The 19,376-nt window shown below is 35.8% G+C and overlaps 2 protein-coding genes across 2 annotated transcripts; one reads left to right on the top strand and one right to left on the bottom strand.

The window, feature by feature from the left end:
- The first annotated feature begins 4,602 nt into the window (after positions 1-4,602).
- Positions 4,603-6,051, top strand: LOC113053741 (galactose-specific lectin nattectin-like). Its single transcript, XM_026219010.1, has 6 exons — positions 4,603-4,694; positions 4,828-4,895; positions 5,046-5,140; positions 5,300-5,425; positions 5,587-5,695; positions 5,856-6,051. The coding sequence occupies exons 2-6, from the start codon at positions 4,835-4,837 to the stop codon at positions 5,918-5,920; spliced, it is 456 nt and encodes a 151-aa protein (XP_026074795.1). The 5' UTR covers positions 4,603-4,694; positions 4,828-4,834; the 3' UTR covers positions 5,921-6,051.
- A 2,815-nt stretch (positions 6,052-8,866) lies between these two features.
- LOC113053129 (calsequestrin-2-like) lies at positions 8,867-13,430 on the bottom strand. Its single transcript, XM_026217893.1, has 11 exons — positions 12,881-13,430; positions 12,050-12,134; positions 11,257-11,357; positions 11,045-11,156; positions 10,658-10,731; positions 10,378-10,508; positions 10,230-10,275; positions 9,950-10,004; positions 9,750-9,850; positions 9,526-9,600; positions 8,867-9,440 (listed from the first exon to the last, which is right to left on the bottom strand). The coding sequence occupies exons 1-11, from the start codon at positions 13,115-13,117 to the stop codon at positions 9,183-9,185; spliced, it is 1,275 nt and encodes a 424-aa protein (XP_026073678.1). The 5' UTR covers positions 13,118-13,430; the 3' UTR covers positions 8,867-9,182.
- Positions 13,431-19,376: the final 5,946 nt, after the last annotated feature.

Raw genomic sequence — 19,376 nt, 5'->3', positions numbered from 1 at the left:
CCAGGGAGCGATTTTGTTTTTCTTTTTTACTCCGTAATTAATGTTTTAAAATGTAGCGAAGTACAATACTTCAAACAAAATAAACTTAAGTAAAAGTAAAAATAAAATTACAGATTTTAAAAATTACTTTAAGTACACAAAAAAGCTACTCAATTTCAGTAACGCGAGTAAATGTAATTCGTTACTTTCCATCTCTGTGAAGTGGGACATTCACATTGACTCCATTGTGAAAAAGGTCCAGCAGAGGTTGTGCTTCCTTCGCTGGCTGAAAAAGTTCAACCTGACACAGGCACAGATGACACCGTTTTACTTGGCTATTATGGAGTCTTTACTGCACTCTTCTGCAATGATCTGGTTTGGGTCAGATAGTAAATCAGGTATAAGAAGACTGCAAAGGACTGACAAGGTAGCTGAAAGGATCATTGGTGTGCAACTGCCCAGTTCAGGACTTGTACAACTCCAGAGTGAAGAAACAGACGGGTAACATCATCAAAGACCCCTCTCACCCTGGACACAACTTGTTTGGTTGGACAAAATCTATAGCTAAAACTGGGAACACTATTTAAACACAACAGGATAATGGGAACATGAGACACACCTGGGATACAATCAAAACAAATGGGGAACACCCAACACTGGAGCAAGCTCTGGAAGAGAGGGCACTTGAGGGCACTCTGGAAGATGCTTTTGAGGGGTGGGCACTGGAGTGAGCTTTGGGACTGGCAGGCTTGCCACATTAATAGTCATACTCTTAGTACTCATATTCAAAGAACCAAAAAATAAACAAAATACCCAAAAGGGTCACAATAGTGATGTAAAACATCTCCAGCAAACTTATTCTTTGGTGTTAAAATGCCTGCTGAACGTTCAGATCGATAAGAAAACCATGCATCACCTCCCTAATGTGATTTCAAAAAGTTAGCATATACAGTTGAGTGAGACTCTTGAAAGTGACAGAAATCAGTATCGTATTGCTTCCCAAAAAGAAAAAGAGCTTCACAGAATCTCTCAAACCCCTGGCATTTAGAGAGATATCAGAAATATAAATAATGAACAAGTGAATGAACAAAAATGTTACAGTAAGTGCAAAAGGCGCATAGGAAGTGGTGAGTATAAACCTGAAAACTGTAACTCAGCTGAACATACAGAGATGGGAGTGGGAATTATATTTTAGGGTGGCCGTGCCACTCTTAATCAAAACCCTGCTAAAATGTAGTGCCAGTACTTGCGCTCAATGGCGCCCCCTCGTGCTGGTTGCACTCTAGGCGACTGTCTATGACTAGAAACTGATCTATTGCTATTAACTTTGATGAGGAACAGCTGTTCAATTTTTCTATATGTCATTGTGTAGTGCATACTACTTCAGTTAACTTAATCAAAGTGGAGCACGTCCAAGCTGGTGTGATTGAGGGGAGGCGGGGACCTGGTATATTCATTGATCCTAGTATACTAAATGAGGTAATATTGTAGAGTTACATTCAAGCCATTTTAAAAGCATACATTATTTTTATGGGGAAAAAATGTTTTTTTGTGACAAAAATTAGTGACTGCAGGGGTACTTTAAGAGCCAGTATCTAAAAGAATATTAAAATATCTTTAATAGCTACTTTTTGAGTTATAGGCACACAAACTTCAAGAAAAAATGCTAAATACACACACACACACACACACACACACACACACACACACACATATATATATATATATATATATATATATATATATATATATATATATATATATATATATATATATATATATATATATATATATATATACACAGTATATACTGTATATAAAAATAACATTTATAAAATTTCTTGTTTGTTTACTGTGTGGAGATGTGCTGCGTTTGGTCTCGTACTCTATTGCATACGTTGACAGTGTTGACCCTTGTTATGTGTGTTCAAGCGCTAGCCAAGACAGTGTCAGTGACTTTCTCAGACCACATTGCTAAAACTGTTTAATCCTGCAGATTTGCTTTATTCAAAATCAAGAAGATCAAGCCGTTTCTTTCCTTGTTCAAGCTCTTGTTCTGTCCAGGCTGGACTATTGCAATGCCCTCTTGGCAGGTCTTCCAGCCAGTTCTATCAAACCTTTACAATTAATCCAGAACACAGCATTAAGATAAATTTTTAATGAGCCAAAAAGAATACACGTCACACCTCTTTTTATCAAAAAAATTTACCTAAATTTGTTACTTCAGATTTATGTGCCCTCTAGAAGCTTGCGTTCTGCAAGAGAACGTGGCCTGAATGTGCCATCCCAAAGAAGCACAAAGTGTGTAAAGACCTCTAACACTAGCTTGCTCTATTCTCTTTATTTTTATTCTGTTTTCTTTTTATTTATTATTTAAAAGCCCCTGCTATGTGTACTGTGTTAACCTAACTGAGACTTGTTATTGCACTTATATATCATTACTCTTTTTTTGTTTTTGATTGCTTCCACTGTCCTCATTTGTAAGTCGCTTTGGATAAAAGCGTCTGCTAAATGAATAAATGTAAATGTAAATATATGTGTGTGACTTTAACAAATAATATTATCTCCATCATCACTGACTGTCATGGCTCGCCGCTAGCATAAATAAAGTTTTGTTGGTCTCTCCGGTTTTCCTGTGAATATCTTATCTCAGATCTTTTTCTTTTTATTGTACAAACAGACCACAGCACAAAGCAGAGCTTGTTCATGTGAGTCATCATTTGTTTTGCTCATTCCCATCCTCTACCACCTTTATTTTTATTTATTTATTTATTTATTTTGCATTAGTTTAGAGGAAAATTGAATACCAACCTGGACAAAATAAAATTTTCTTTGCTAACATTTTTGTGGCTTGTGACTCGAATCCAGGCAAACTTTTTATATAGTTTGTTAATGTAAACATAAAGGTGTGATTCTGCCAAAAATTTTAATTCAGGCATTATTTACACACCCTGGTGTTGTTCTAAAGCTGTATGACCTTTCTTTTTAGGGGTGAACTATCTCTTTAACATATAACATATTAACATATGAAGTGGCAACAGAAATAATATATATATATTTTTTTTTTTAGCCAAGTTAAAAAAAAAACAGCAAAAACAAACTTGGTAACACTTTACAAGTTCCCTTTGTAAAGGGTTTATAAAGGTGTTCATAAATGACTAATAACTAATTTACAAATGCATTATAAATTATTGATTAGCAGTTGTAAATGCATAAAAAAGGTGATTTTCATGCAATACCTGCCAAATAGTAAGCCATTTTCAACTCTTATGTTCTTAATGCTTAATATTAATACTTAATAAATGCAAAACTATTATTACGATTACAACGAAACCATAAGAAAAAAAGGGAGATGCCACATGCAACTGCAGCTTGACAATATTTATTTAACTAAAGAAATAAGCCACTTTGATCCTCTGTCATCCTCACATCCAGGCAGCTCGTCGGAGGTCTCAAGTGGGACCAACCATAACAAACAATAACATGACATATTAAAGGAGTCATATGATGTGATTTCAATTTTCCATTCTCTTTGGAGTTTTACAATCTCTTGGTGCATAATGAAAATCTGTAAAGTTGCAAAGTCTCAAATCCAAAGAGATATTCTTTATCAGAAGAAGAAGGCTTGGTCTCAGTTACCGCAGTTAGTGATGAAGCAGTCATGTCAGAGAGATACTGTTTGTTTCTGGATGAAATAAGTCCACTTTATTTGGCTTTCCTTAAAGTAGATGAAAGAGTTTGCAAAGTGTGGATTTACTTCAAAAATATTACAACCAACAGTGGAGATGCATCATATATAACATATAACTGACACTTCCCTACAGGTACTGTTTACTAACAAGGTGAGAGTGCCAGCTACTGGCCTGGCATACGTAATACAGCAATTTTTGCTGTTTTCGCAGATATGTGTAAACGCAAATCGTTTTGAAAACGTTGTCATGTACACGTGATCCTGCAACCCCCCTCCCACCATCTCCCACCATTCAACCATGCACTTAAGGTCTGTGCAGAGGATGTGAAGCAGGTCTTCCGAAAACAGAAGACTAAGAAAGCTTCAATCCCAGATGACGTTTTACCTGCCTGTTTAAAAGCCTGTGCTGACCAACCGAACAAACCTTTAACAGATCAGGGGAGTAGTGGGAACTTCTCTACTGCTTCAAACCTGTCACTCTCACGTCTGTGGTCATGAAGTAATTTCTTGGCCTATCTAAAAGACATCACTGGACCCTTGCTGGATCCTCTTTAGTTTGTGTACAGAGCAAATAGGTTTGTGGATGATCCAGTCATCATACCTGCATTATATTCTGCAATATTTCATTAGACCTGGGACTTATGGCCCATAATGCACTTTGATTCTCATGAGTGTGATATTACCTGACAAAAGTTTTTTTTTTCTCGCCTACTCCTTCATATCTTCTCACAAGTTTGGAGACTAATATTGAACTATTAATATATTTCAAACACACATTTCAAATATTATTGTCAAATATTGAATTAGGCTTATGTTGTATGTTCGATAGGCTTGTCTTATCTCATTCTCCTTCATTTGAATGTTATTTTATGTGTCAAGTCCTCAGATCAAACAATGACATCCTGTGTCAATCCTTGTGACTTATACACACTTGACATGGTGTAAAAGTATAAAAGCAGGGCTCTTTCTGGAACTTCACACAATCATCTTCTGAGATTCTGAAGGCAACGATCTGAAAACTACGGTGAGCTTTTTGCTTACAGACCTACTGAAAAACTTTACTTCTTAAAGTATTTATGTCTTTAAATTAGATTGAGAATCCAGAGTATGCAGTATTTGAATGCAGAAATTTAATTTTCCTGCTTATTCATTTTCAGGTTTATCATGGCAATGCTGAGAAATCTTCTGGTTCTTTTTTTCGTGTTCTCCATGGGGAATGCAGAAGGTAACCATAACATTTATTTGTACAAACCCTTGTTAATCCATTTTAAAAGCTTGTTCTGCCAAACCTTTGATATTTTGCCTTTTGGAGATGAATAGCAGGAAATAGGATATTCCACTGACTAATATTTCATAACATTTAATTGATATACAGTTGATATAGTTGAAAAATGCCCCTTTGGATGGACCAATTTTGGAGTCCAATGCTACAAGTTCTTCTCTCAGTCGGTTAACTGGGTCACAGCAGAGGTAAAGTGTTAGTTAAGATGATTTTTATTATTTTTAAAGTAAAAAATTGATTTTCTGCAAATAAATTTGACAGAAAACTAATACTGAGTAAATAATCAATCAGACCACACTGATTAGAAGATTAGATTTTGCATTGACAATAAAAATGTGTCTCTTTAGAGAAACTGCCAAAGTCAGGATGCCAATCTCGCATCTGTGCACAGTAAAGCAGAAAACGATTTTCTGCTGAGTCTGTTGCCTACTGCTGCCACACGTTGTTGGGTTGGTGGTCAAGATGGAGTACAAGTAAGTGAAACTGTGTGGCCTACAGTTTGTTTGTCTAGACTGATATCTCAAAAGTTTCTAATGAAGATGGTTTGACTTCTTCAGAGCCAAGCTAAATGACCTTTTTTTGTGGAGTCTGAGTACATTGGTGAACTCTTATAATAACTGTCTTGGCTCTTTAGGAAGGACAGTGGTTGTGGAGTGATGGAACTCCATTTGACTTTACCAACTGGGGCTCTGGAGAACCTAACAATCTGGGTACTGAGAATTGCGGGGAGCTCAACTGGAGCTGTAAGAATGAAGTGTTTTGTTTCTTTTTTACTTATAATTCTATATTTTCTATATTTTCATATGTCAAAAATGCCTTAAGTGGAACATACTGTTTTATTTTGTTTCTACCACACTGTAATGATCAGAATAACTTATTTAATTTCCTGTTTCCACCCCACAGCTAGCCGTTGGAATGATGCATCCTGTTCAACTTCACTGGGCTATATTTGTGCTAAAGACCTGTGAGATCTACAATCATCCTGCTCCACAGTTACTTGATTGTTCTACATTAACATGCTCTATCTTATCTTATCTTTGCAAAAATGGTTATTCTCTGCAAATTGGTCTTCTAATCAATAAAAAAGCATTGGAAAATATTTTGTGTTGTGGAGTCAAATTACGTACAACATTGTGTAGCTAGATTTAAGAATATGGGTATTATAATGGCATTGTAGGCTTCAAGAGGGTGTCTCTAGTATACTCTTAGGGGGGAAAGATACAGTGGGGTACTGTACGCCTATGGGTTTCTATATAAAGAGAAATGTCTTAAATGATTGTATAGTACTTTCATGTTTAAACTGTACAAACATATAGAGTGGGTATATGTTTATATGCCAATTATATAAAAAGATTATAAAAGAATCACATTTTGCTGCTTTGCATCCTGAAATGAATATGGACACAGTTTTTGTTTTATCCAACTGTATCTACTCAGTGCAACTTATAACATCCAAGTGAAAGAGAATGCCAACATGACAAAATAATAATAATAATAATAAATAAAAAATCAGAATCACTGAGCTGGAAAAGGACCACACCCTTGCATTATTATTTTGTTAAATCACCTTCTGCTTTAAGCCTTTAGTCCGATGGGATATGTATAGCTTGCACATACAGATTCAGCACTATTTACATTTAGGCTTCATTTAGCCATTTTGCAGACGCTTTTATCCAAAGCGACATACAATTGGGGGATACATAAAGCGATTCTTCTTGAACAAGCAAACGGACACAGGATGTGCTTGTAAAACCAAGTTTTATACATTGTTCAAATAAGTACAAGCTAGACAAATAAGGAATAAATACAGAGAAAGTGTACTGTTTTTTTTGTGTGTGTTAATATCGACCCGAGAAGTGACTGAGCCCTCTTAAGAAAGTTAACTAGTCGCAAGTTTGAGGTAAAATGCACTGCTTGGTTGTGGTTGTCGTTGTCAAAACACTATATAAGCTGTGATTCAGATATTAAATAATGTTATGTCCTTTTGTCAGGCTATTAGGGTAAATTTAGTATAGGGTGTGAAAATTGTACAGCTGTGGTATTTGTATAGGGTGTGAATTCTGTATAGAACATGTAATTAAAACTAACACTTAAACTAATAAAAACTAAACTAAAACTAAGCATTTTCAAAAAACTCACTGTTTTTTTTTTTTAAATGGAGTAGTACCCCCCAATTATAGTGGGGTAATTCGCACTCTATTGTACCTTATGTGCATGTGCAATGACAATAAAGTCTAATCTAATTTTATCTAATCTGATTGAGTTTACATGTCATTTTAAGAAGGGGGTGATCCTTTTTCCAACTCAGTTATTCCGTTTTTGTATTTTTATTTTTATTTTTATTTTTTATGACATGTTGGTGTTGTATCTTTCACTATAGTAAATAAAGCTGGATAAAACAAAAACTGTGTGCATCTACATTTCAGGATACAAAGCTACAAAATGTGATTCTTTTAAAGGAGAGGTGATTCTTTTCTATACCCACTCTGTGTGTGTGTGTGTGTGTGTGTGTGTGTGCGCGTGTATACATGTTTTCGTAATAAAATTAATAAATAAAACAAATAAAATAAATTATTCTTTGATGAACCATGTACTTGCATGTAATATATATTGCATTTTTTTTTAAATACACCTCTATTATCATGAGCTTATTGACACTGCAGAATCAAGACTAATTTGTGACAACAAACTGAATTAAACACTACTCCATTAAATATTTGAACATCAAATAATTGTTTTTTTAATCATCATTATTATTACTAATGAATATATTTTTAAAACACTTACAGATTTTGATTACTGATCATCAGACTTTATCCATATACTCTTCACATAGAAACATTGTTTACACAGAAGCAATTTAAACCCATATTGACTTAAACAGTTTGAGTACGAGAGTAAATATTTTCACAACGCGCTCTAAACTGACACACCTGTCAACCCAACCTTCTCAAGTGTCAATCTAAATGCATTTAAAAAAATAATTATTTTAATAACTGATCAAAGAATACTTGAACCAAATTCCTAAACAGGCACTGTTCACTGAATTTTATAATAAGGTCATTGATCATTGCTAAATTCAAAATCAGAATTTAGATCAAAATATATTTTGCAGCGGTTTTGACTAATCAAATCTGTCAAATGTCCTGTCAAATTGTATAAAATGAAAACCCATAAGGCCTTACATAATTAAATATAGCCACACTTTTCTAATTAGTTGTAAAGATTTATTATTGTAAATGTGTAGTACGGTGATATACTTAATTTAAATCCTTTTAACAATTTCCAGTTTGGATAGGTGATTATAATAAAAGGAAAGGTAAAAGACATAAAAAAGCTCTTTCAGCAGATTTGTATGAGGTCGTTATCATCATCATCATCATCATCATCATCAACCAAACACTGTTCGCCTGACAGTCTGCAACTCATATAATTTTCCATTAAATCACATAATCTCTGTCTAAAAGTATTGTTGATGTACTTAGTGATTTCATCCTATGCTGGAAGATTATGTATTATGCATTTTTCAACAAAACATTTGCATTTCTGTGACTCTAATAAAGTCTGTGCTTCATATAGAATGCTATACTGTAGCATTCTAGGCTAGGAGATTGCATACAGTGCATTATTTTCAACAAAACATCCCCTAAAAGTCTTTTATTTTATAACTGTTAGTAGCACAGAAAGCATACTTACTCTGCGTAACTAAGTGTGGCATGGGAACCGCTCTTTCCAGGACTGCAAAGCCCTGCAGAGAGTGGCACGCTTAGCTGAGCTCAGCACTGCTCTCCCCTCTCTGCATGACATCTATCTCAGATGAGGCAGAGCTGCTAAAAGCATCAAGGACTCTAACCACCCAGATCACTGTCTGTTCTGTGTCAAATCTTCTAGATATGAAAGCTCATAAGACCTTGCATGGTTAAATAGGAACATGATTTCCTTCCCCAGTTTTATTGTCTTGTGTGATTGATTACATTAAAAAATGTACAGGCGAGTAATATATAATGCTGTGAAAAAATGACACCACAGTGTTTAATTTGAATCCCTTTATCAGTTTCCAGTTTAGAGGGGATTCAAATAAATGATTTTCATCCATATAAATAAGAGAAATGTTGACGTGTATCGTTTCAATGTGATATAAGAACACTGCAGTTTATCCACTGATGTACAAAATGTACAAAATGATTTTGCTGTAAAAGACAAATTTGTTTGAATTTCACAGTTTATGAATCATTCATCATCATCATCATCATCGTCGTCGTCGTCATCGTCATCGTCATCACCACCATGGTCGTCTTCCTCTTCATTGTCGTCATCATCATGATCATCGTCATCATCATCGTCGTCATCATCATCATCACTATCATCATCATCATCATCATCCTCTGTATTCACTGCTCCAGAGAGCACATCTTCTATCCAGTTTTCCAGCTCTTCGGCTGATGGCAACTCATCATTATCAGGGATCTTCAACCAGACACTGTCCGCCTGTCATAGAGGACATGTCAGTAAGAAAGAGGGCTTTCATAATGAATTCAGCTGATTTGATTAAAAATGAAAGTAATGCACTTACATCTGTAACATTAACTACACCAATCTGTGGTCTGAAGAGGTCAACCTTGAAGGTCTTCTCCCAGTAAGGAATGAGCTAAGAAAGTAAATGTGCATATTAAGGGTGGTTCAAAAGAAAGAAATAATTTTTCTTTCCATTTTTGTCATCCATTTCACATCACATCAATAATGACACAATATATATATATATATCATCATGCAACTATCCAAACTTGTTTTAGTCACCAGTGGGAAGTTGTCTGGGTCGATCCACACAATACTCAAGTCTGGATTGTGTGTGTTGTCTCTGGCCACCTCCTTCAAAATCTCCAAGAATTCAAAACCATCTGAAACCCATATTAAAGGTCAAGTTTTGATGATGCTCACACTAAATGAATATCATTGTCTTTATAAAGAATGAAGAGGTGCCCTGAAATAGTACATACCAGGGTCCTCCTCTTCTGCAAAGGCTACAATGTGAATTCCATTCAAATCATCCTCCTGCAAAAGAGAACATTAATTTCAATGTATCAATGCTTTATGATATCCACAGGTATTCCTCTGCTCACAACGGGATTTTATTTTGTTATGAAGCTTACTTTCACTGTTCAACTTATGACATGAACAGACTGATATAGTGCATTGCCATGGATATTATTAGGAAGTATCCAACCACTAGATAATGCGATGGACCATTCAGAAGAAAGTTTTTCAAATATTTCTCACCCAGGTCTCAAACATGTCTTCTGCCCTGAGCTTTCTTAGAGTTGGTCTGTGGAAGTCAACAGATATCATCAGTATGTATATGAAATCTGTATCACGCATCTTTCTATCCATCCTTTAGAATATCATTAGATTTGCTTTTATTGATTACCGTCTGTGTTCGGTTATGAAGGCCACCAGCTCTTCTTCTGAGTTTGGTTTGTCTGGAATGGTGACTGGTTCCTCCATGAAGGGCTCATAGAAATCCACCTCATTCATCTTCAGAGTCAGCTCTTTTGCAACCTGAAATGCAACAGTTAAAGCAACATGTCTACCATCAGTGGTTTTCAGAGAATTATCCAGTCCCCAAAAGACAAGACTGGCACAATGATAGCCTAAAGATCATCTGAACGTACACATAAAATATATATTAAAAAAAATGCAATACTCACAGATTTCTCAAAGGTGGCAAAAAATTTGATAAAAGGCTGAAACTGTTCAGCTGCCTCCTGGAATGCAAGATAATCTGAGGAAACGTAAAACATTCAAAACAAACATTGGTTGTTTGTTTACTAAAAGGCAACTGCATCAAAAACTGTAAATTCCCTTTTGCTCGTAACTGGAACCTCTACAATGCTCAAGAGAGCTTATAAGATTTCATTGTGCATTTAAAAAACATAACTGGAATGTAGAGACGTTTAAAAATGAATGTGTTAACATTTATTGCATGGTATTAATTTATTGCATACTATGTAGGTATGTGTTTGGAAGGTGCAGATATCAGATAACCACAGCTGAAGGATATAATTGTCCCTCATAGTCTGCACACACATACTTACGTTCAGAGTCACGACTTTTGAAGAAACCAATGAGTTTGATGTCTTCTTCCATACGGTCAAACGCTCGCAATTCATGAGCATTGTCAATTATCTCAACCGGATCTTCCATCAGCTAAAGGACGAAGGTGAGAGGGTGGCAGAATGTTCAAATTACATATGAAAGCACTACGACAATTAGATGTTTAGATTTATGATAAAAACATATTCTTTACATCCAGAAGGAATTCCACAAGAGTGTCTGCAGCGAGCAGGCCATCAAATTCAATCACACGGTCCTCCTTAAAGACATAGATGCTGCCTTCCTCATGCAAACCTTCCAATAAAACATATGGACATCCATCATTGCAGTAAAACGTACACTGTACAATGAAATCAGCATCCATTCGTGTAAATCTCCAAAAACGTCATTGATTTTGTTCTAAAATTTGTTTTACTGCGATATTTAGTGAGGATTTTAGATGAGATGTTTTAAGCCAATTAGGGTAAGTCGTGGCCTAGTTGTTAGAGAGTTTGACTCCTAGGGTTGTGGGTTTGAATCTCGGGCTGGCAATACCATGACTTAGGTGCTCTTGAGCAAAGCATCGAACCCCGAACTGCACCCTGGGCGCTGCAGCATAAATGGCTGCCCACTGCTCTGGGTGTGTGTTCACGGTTTGTGTGTTCACTGCTGTGTGTGTGTGTGCACTTTGGATGGGTTAAATGCAGAGCATGAATTCTGAGAATGGGTCACCATACTTGGCTGTATGTCACTTCACTTCAATGCTTATCCTGGACTAAAATGTGATGAAGAGTGATGGCTGAAAAGTGTTTAAAATGTTTGACATGTTATCTTAATACTTCATGGGGCCTGTAAATTCCATAAATACATTAATAACAATATAATTGTTAGACATTCATAGCCAAAATAATTGTTAAACATTTTTCAAATTAGGTAATTTAGTTTATTTTTACTGTTAATTTTGTACATTAACATTTCAATGATCCCACCCAAAGTATTAGCCTCACCTAGTTTCTTGGCAACCTTAGCATCTTTTTGGGAGTCAACGATTCCAAAGCCAATATCCTTTTCCTCTAATACTTGAGCAGCTAACTGTGGAAAAACAAATCATGATTAGTCCTCTAACAGTAATTAATATATTTATTTTTTTGTTTCTTTGTGTGTGTGTGTGCAATAAAATAAACTAAATTAAAGTCTATATAACCTATGTATATACATAAATGTATGCATGTTTCAGTTAATATTCGAAGTACACTGCGTACCACTGAGTCACACTGGCCTTGTTGTCTAGATAGTGAACCTGCGAGCCATGAATTTAGACTTAAGGAGGGCACACTTATGTAATCATTTTAGAAGTGTTCTTGTTCCATAAATACCCTCAGTGTTCTGTTTTCATCGTGATGCGAGTAGTTTAAATGGCTGAATTTTAAAAGTCATTTCTCTTCTGCACACATTCAGAAGGCTCTTCAGGCTATCAGATGTACTGAACATGAAGTGCCTGATTAACATGGTGATCCATGATATCCACTCTTTTAATCCAGATAATTATAGATGGGATATGAAGATTGAGTGAGCTGCAGCCTTTGGGCATCTAAGCTGCTATTACATAGGACATGCAAAAAAAATATTTCAACCTATATTCTGTTACATTTATATTTATTATTACATTTCACACCTGCAACCCATTAACTCCAAAATGTCATACTAAAAACTGAATATTTTTTATTATTTAAAAACATAGTACAGTAATCATATAAAAGCCCCAATTAACACTCTCTGAAATCCTTTCAGTTTTACATCTTACACTCTCCATTCATTCTTGTCTTGTTCTGTCTTACCTCCAGCACTAATTCAGTCATTTGTAACTGTTTCTGCAGCTCTTTTGCTGTTGGTGGTGGAGCATGGTAGAACAGGCACAGCATGTCGTATTTCTTCAGGGCTTTGCGGTAGTTCTTCTCATTTATGTCCAGGACACGATCTTTGCCATCATAATGGGGGAATTCTAGGCCTTTCTCAGTGCCGGCCATGGTAGAGAGACCCAGAGAGGCAAGCAGCAGGATCCAGGTGGTCTGCATGGTCTATACTAGTAACTTAAGTCCTTTCCAAAAAGAAACGGTGGCTCTTCATGCAGCTCCAGTAGGTTTAAGAGAGCTCTGGTCTAGTAGAGTGAGAAATAAGAAAATGGGTCAGGAGTTGATAACAGAAAATATGACAGTGGAAACAGTCCAGGCCTTCTTCCACCGCTCTTTCTGAGGGCTTGCGTACCCTTCTTCTAAAAAAATTCAGCTTTCTTCAGGCAAACTCTTGGCTCTCTGCCTTCTTTCCTGACTAGAGACAAAGAGTGGCTGGTGGATTGTGCTGGTAATAGGATGGGGGAGAGAGCAGGCAGGATACCTTACATAGCAGTGTTCCTCTAACCCTTTTTTAGGAGCCCAGTTGTTTCAGAGCTAAAAATACCCCAGTTGGACAGCAAAGGAACAAGAGCACTAAAGAAGAGTGATTAGGCCTCAGCTAATGACATTTGATGCTGAGAAGGGAAAAGAGTGATATGAAGACTTCACTGCAACGCAAGACAGGTGTAAAAAAGAGAAATGCACTCTTTCCTGTATGTTCATGTTTGCGAGATGGAAAACAGCTTACTGTTAATGACAACGTCATTGTGCAAAGTAGTGCATTGTACTGTAACTAGATGCCTGTGTGTGTGTGTGTGTGTGTGTGTGTGTGTGTGTGTGTGTGTGTGTGTGTGTGTGTGTGTGTGTGTGTGTGTGTGTGTGTGTGTGTGTGTGTGTGTGTGTGTGTGATTTTTTTTAAGAGCACCATTAAACTTGCATTATACTATATATTTTTTTTTTGTATTTTGTATTTTTTATTTTTACATAAATAAATACATTACTTCAAACTAATAAATCAATTAAATAGATAAATGAATAAATAGATAATGAATTAATTAAACATGAATAATTAATCAAATTATAAATGTTCTTTTGTCTCTAGTCCTCCCACTTGTTACGTTTAAATCAAAATCACATATTATAACTGAATCTTTGAAGTATGTTGACTTCAAAGCAATGCTGATGTCCTAAATTAGGATCAGCTGTCTCTTGTACAGGTGGAGGCTTTAAGATTTAGCCAATTCACAGAAAGAAAACACTGGAGAGAGAACTTTTGCCTTGTTCTCTGTTCCAATATTTGTCTCAATTGAAGTTGCTAAATAAAACCACCAGATGGCATGCGTGTCCTATGTCAGACTCATTTATAGTAATTCATATCCTATCTTTATTGAATAGGGTTCCATTGCAGTACAAACCAATTCTCCACGGTTTCTGCATTTCACAAAGCAATGTAATCTGAACGTCCTAAATTTGACACATTCTAAGTGTTTACTGCATTAGTCTGTATTGTTAGCACTGACATTTAAAGCAATTACGCATACCTCACAAACACAGAGGATTGTGGTTTGTTTCAAGTACTGCTTTGGAATGCTGTGGATTTTTTTAAGTGTCCACATTACTGGCAACACTGAATGTACAACCTCTCAAACTGCCTCTTTACGTAATGTCATAATTTCTCTCTTGGTTCATTTTAGTTCCAGATTTGAACCAGGCGATACTCTATGAATGATTGTGAATCCCATTTGAATGACAATGAATACATACTCATAAAAGTAACTAGTTAAATGAATGAATGAATAAGTTTGGACAGACGGGTAATCTTTTCGGATACAGAATAAAGCCTGTCTCAGATACACACTATATTTTCTCACTTTCCGGCATAGAAAGACGTTGTTCTTTAAGACATACTCAAGGACAAAGAGGAAAATGTATGAGAAATGGAGTAAGAGAGAGAGAGAGAGAGAGAGAGAGAGAGAGAGAGAGAGAGAGAACTTGATGGAAATATCTGACTTTCCACTGGAACATGAAATGTAAAAAAAAAACAAAAAAAAAAACAAAGGCTGATGAATACAAGTATGTGAGATGTGCTATTCACTGCATCAGTGCATCACGTATCCTCACTTTTCTTTCTTTAAAAAAAGAAACATTTTCAAGAGCTTGTTTATTTGGTTTTCACATAAGGGGTTGTTAAGTGAACCTGTGTAGAAAATGCATGCAAAATAAAACGTTCTAACATCATAAGAACACTTATGATGTTAGAAAGCACTCTTACTAATTAGAATCATCAAAAGGACATTTTAATATGTAACACAATGAAGTGACCTGAGGGGTGTTGGGTATAAAATAACAGTTCCTGTTAAATATACAGTTACTGCGATCACACGTAAGCATGCACATCCACCTCCAACCATCAAATTCATCCACCCAGTAAAACAGGGCCATATTACAACTCATAAAATTAACAAAACAATGCTTCTCTGCAAGTAATTTTCCGTTTTATGATAGAGGGCCAAAATTTATGTTGTATTACTAAAAAAATCTCAGTATATTGTAACCAAAAAGCTGCATTGAGACACATTATTTCTGAGATACATTACTTCATAACTATTCCTTAAAGTTAGAGGTTGTTATAAATCACAGTTAATTTTTAAGCCGTGTCATTTGCATGTATGTTTGCCTGAGTACCTGATTTAATGAAACACTGATATTAATGGAGCTGTTATATCCTGCTTGTGTTAACTTGGTATTCTACAGTCTTCTCCTCAGACTGTCAAATATATTAAAAAAATAAAAGTTCCAATTAGAGCCATATTGCTTTATACATTCTGGTACTGTACTATTCTGAACCATAAATCTTATGCAGTAAAATGATTGCTTCTAATACTCTCATTTGTACTTAACCATCATTTATTTGTAAACTATATTTTTTAATATTTCGATTCTGGTTAGATGCTAAAACATTTATTGTTGTTCCAAGTTATATTATACTATATTTTATTTGGGATTTCTCAGAAAATTCTTAGGTTACAGGGAGCAATTAAAAAGTACAAAGACAGCATGGTACTTTTCCATTAAGTCTGTCTCTTCTTGTGTCATAATGTCTCAGCCTGAGCCCTTTTCTGTTGCTAGACCTGTGACAACCTCTTACCCCACCCTTCTGGCTATTACCATTTTTAACTTTTCTTTCCTGAAAATAACATATTAGCTATGGGTAAAATCAGGTATGCAGCTGCATTATACATTGGAGGACAGCTAATGATTAGAAACAAAAAGGTACATTAATATGTAACACAATAAATTGCCCTGAGGGGTGTGGAGCAATATAACATTCCAAAGTACTGGAGCAGAAAAACAGCAGCATGAGACGGAGAACTAATGGTAATGACTCGTCATGGGTTGAACGTCAGTTAGGAAGCAAGAGCAGATGTAAGATGATTCATCTTACATGATTTCATGATTCATCTCATTTCAGTAGTTAAATATGTGTTCAGCACCTTGTGCAAAACCGGTTTGGTCCTCTGATGACAGATCATCAGTGTGGCTCCTCTGGGGTGTGTTACCACAGGCATGGACTCACTCCTAAAGCCTCTTGATTAACCCAGCATCCATAAATATTTCCCTTTCCATTCAGATGCCTTTTTGTGGAATGATTTCATTAGTTGAGGAATCTCTTGCACAGTGGAACCGTTTAACCAGGCATCTATACTGAATTTTGGGAATGTGTGGCATCCGTATTTTTTTTGCTGTGGGTTGTGGTAGAGAACAGCATGATTCAACATATGAGATACTGAACAATGCTGTTTTCCGTGTGTCTCTTCCCTGGTGTGTAATTGCTTGTGACAGGTTTACATTACTACGTTACCTAAGGCTTGACAGGGATGTTATCTTTGAGGGATTGTTCACATTATATGATTCAGTTAACTAGCTTGTTATATCAACACAAGCATGATGAATACCTTTCAGTATTGAGTTGCGAAGGACAAAAGCAAAACAATTTCTTCAAGACATTTAACAAACATCCAAGCAGTACTGAATGTCCCATAACTGTAAAACATAACATAACATAAAACATGTAAAACAGAAAGAAAGAAAGAAAGAAAGAAAGAAAGAAAGAAAGAAAGAAAAATTACTGCATTAATATGAAGGAATTTACCATATTGATTATTCCTTTCTTTTCTTCATAACATTGTGTTTGGGGGGGTTTCATTTTTTATATCACATTTTAATTATTAGAAATTACTTTATTATTATTATCATTATTATTATTGACTAAGGTTCCAAATGTTATAAAATGTACATACTGTATATGTACATATATTATATTGAACTCATGATGTGTACTCACAGCTACATAATGTCTTTTTCCCTTACCAAATACGTAAATGTACAAATTATTTATTTCTCAAAGATGTTTGTAATACATGGATTTTTTTATTTTTTTATTTTTTTATGAAATATTAACCTTGTGAGACATGGGCTGTGATTTATCTTCATAAATGTCCTCTTCTCAGTTGTGCACATGCATCAGTTTCATCATTTTCACAACATATTTTAATATTTTACACTTTGCATCAAAATACTTTTTAAATGAAAAAAAAAAAAAACAGGTAGTACAACTAATACATGACTAATTTTAATATTTCTTTTTTATATATCTGATAACCAACCAGCAGTCTGTTGTGTTTTCACGTCACATTTTAGTATCGCTTCAGCTTGCTCAAAACATCGCCGGAGGTGATATGAAAAAAACTGGAAGCAGGTACAGGTACAACTTTTACACATTGGAAAACCAAACAAGGGTGAGTCGAGTTGAGTCGAGTTGATGCAAGCTGGTACTGTGTAGTAGAAAAGCGCCATCGTTTCTGCTAACATGGCAGTTTTCTTGACAGCAAACCAGATTTTAGAGTGTTCGCTTTATAATCCTTGATTAGACTGACAGGACAGCTGATTTGTTGTTAGCAACATGGGGGAAACAAAAACACTGCAGTGCTCTTTTCTAAATGAAAAAAGTCCTGAACACCAAAATGGTGAAAAACTATTTAACGTTCTAACTTCACAATTCAGTATGACATCGTTCACGCAGTCTTTGTAAAGTGTTTTCAGCAATACATTTCTAATACATACAGTACAGACCCCGAGAGATGCTTAGCACTTGTTGGCCCTTTTGCCTTCTGTCTGCGGTCCAGCTCACCCCTAAACCATCTGGATTGGGTTCAGGCCCGGTGACTGTGGAGGCCAGGTCATCCGGCGCAGCTCCCCATCACTCTCCTTCTTGGTCAAATAGTCCTTGACGCCTTCAGTGTGACTCTACAATTTTCATAGTCATGAAAATAAAGAAAACTCTTTGAATGAGAAGGTGTGTCCAAACTTTTGGTCTGTAATGTATGTATTTAGAAACAATTCTCTAAATTGCCTTTACATAGACAAATATGCTTTCTGAATAACATTTACCAATAATCCCCCATGCTTGCACCTTATTTGCATGCCAAGTCTTTTATTTAAATTGGTCATTAACTGGAGTGAAGTATTCTACTATGAGTGCTATTCACACAACTATGACCTTTAGTTGTAAAAATTAAGTGGTCAGTCCAAATGTGCATGTCTAATACATTCTGAAATCGATTTGTTGTTTTTTCACTGTTGCTCTCCTGCTGCAACAATGAACAAAGAGCAGCCCACAGTATTGTTTTGCCAGTACTTTTCCACTGTCTGTAGTAGCAGCACCAGCCTCAGGAGGAAATACAGAAAAAGAGGTCACAGTAACAATAACTAAACAGTGGAGCAAATAAAAGGGTATGTTTTCCTATTAAATACTGTAGCTCTATTATCTTATAAGATGCGGTTAGGCTGAGTGATACGGAAGAGGTAAAGTATCGCCTGTTGAATGGATGCAATCACACTGCACAGTAGGCTACTATTCATTGGACATCAGTTTCGAGTCCAACAGTCCTGTCATAATACTACTTACTAAAATAGAAAAATACCACTTAGATAAACGGCGAAACTTCGGCGAAATACTGCCAAAGAGGCGCTTTTGCATTTCGTTTCGAAACTAAATCATTCGTCATCGTCTCGTGAGTCTCACCTCTTCTTGTCAGTCAGCTCTCCTCACTGAAGAAATTAAATCTGATCTGTGATGCGACTGTCATTCTGCACGCTCCATTGAGTAGCTGCGTTCAGTTTTTAATTGTAGTGTCTGTTCTTTTTCTGAACTAAATGATTTTTATTACTATTAAAAAAATCTAAACGACGGTGCGGAGTCGGTGCCACCGTGAGGTGTTGCGGTATCACCGTCAGCACCGTGTATCGCGGAAAGTCTGATGGACAAGTATGTTCAAACCAGATATGGATAGAGAATTTGTTCTTATTAGCGCCAGACTCAGGTTAGACAAGGCTATCCCTTCAATTCGTACAGTATTTCTGAATCTCCCATGCAGATTAA

The sequence above is a fragment of the Carassius auratus genome, chromosome 34 (genome assembly GCF_003368295.1).
Source record: "Carassius auratus strain Wakin chromosome 34, ASM336829v1, whole genome shotgun sequence".
NCBI lineage: Eukaryota > Metazoa > Chordata > Actinopteri > Cypriniformes > Cyprinidae > Carassius > Carassius auratus.
The sequence above is the reverse complement of the archived record's forward strand: the minus strand, read 5'-3'. Positions and strand labels throughout refer to the sequence as shown.

Excerpts from the sequence above, each read along its gene's own strand:
- LOC113053741 (XM_026219010.1), top strand. The coding sequence starts at position 4,835 with ATGGCAATGCTGAGAAATCTTCTGGTTCTTTTTTTCGTGTTCTCCATG. Across the intron at positions 5,141-5,299 it reads TTAACTGGGTCACAGCAGAG|AGAAACTGCCAAAGTCAGGA; the intron begins GTAAAGTGTTAG and ends GTGTCTCTTTAG. Across the intron at positions 5,696-5,855 it reads CGGGGAGCTCAACTGGAGCT|CTAGCCGTTGGAATGATGCA; the intron begins GTAAGAATGAAG and ends TCCACCCCACAG.
- LOC113053129 (XM_026217893.1), bottom strand. The coding sequence starts at position 13,117 with ATGCAGACCACCTGGATCCTGCTGCTTGCCTCTCTGGGTCTCTCTACC. Across the intron at positions 11,157-11,256 it reads TTGTGGAATTCCTTCTGGAT|CTGATGGAAGATCCGGTTGA; the intron begins GTAAAGAATATG and ends TTCGTCCTTTAG. Across the intron at positions 10,509-10,657 it reads TTGCCACCTTTGAGAAATCT|GTTGCAAAAGAGCTGACTCT; the intron begins GTGAGTATTGCA and ends GTTGCATTTCAG.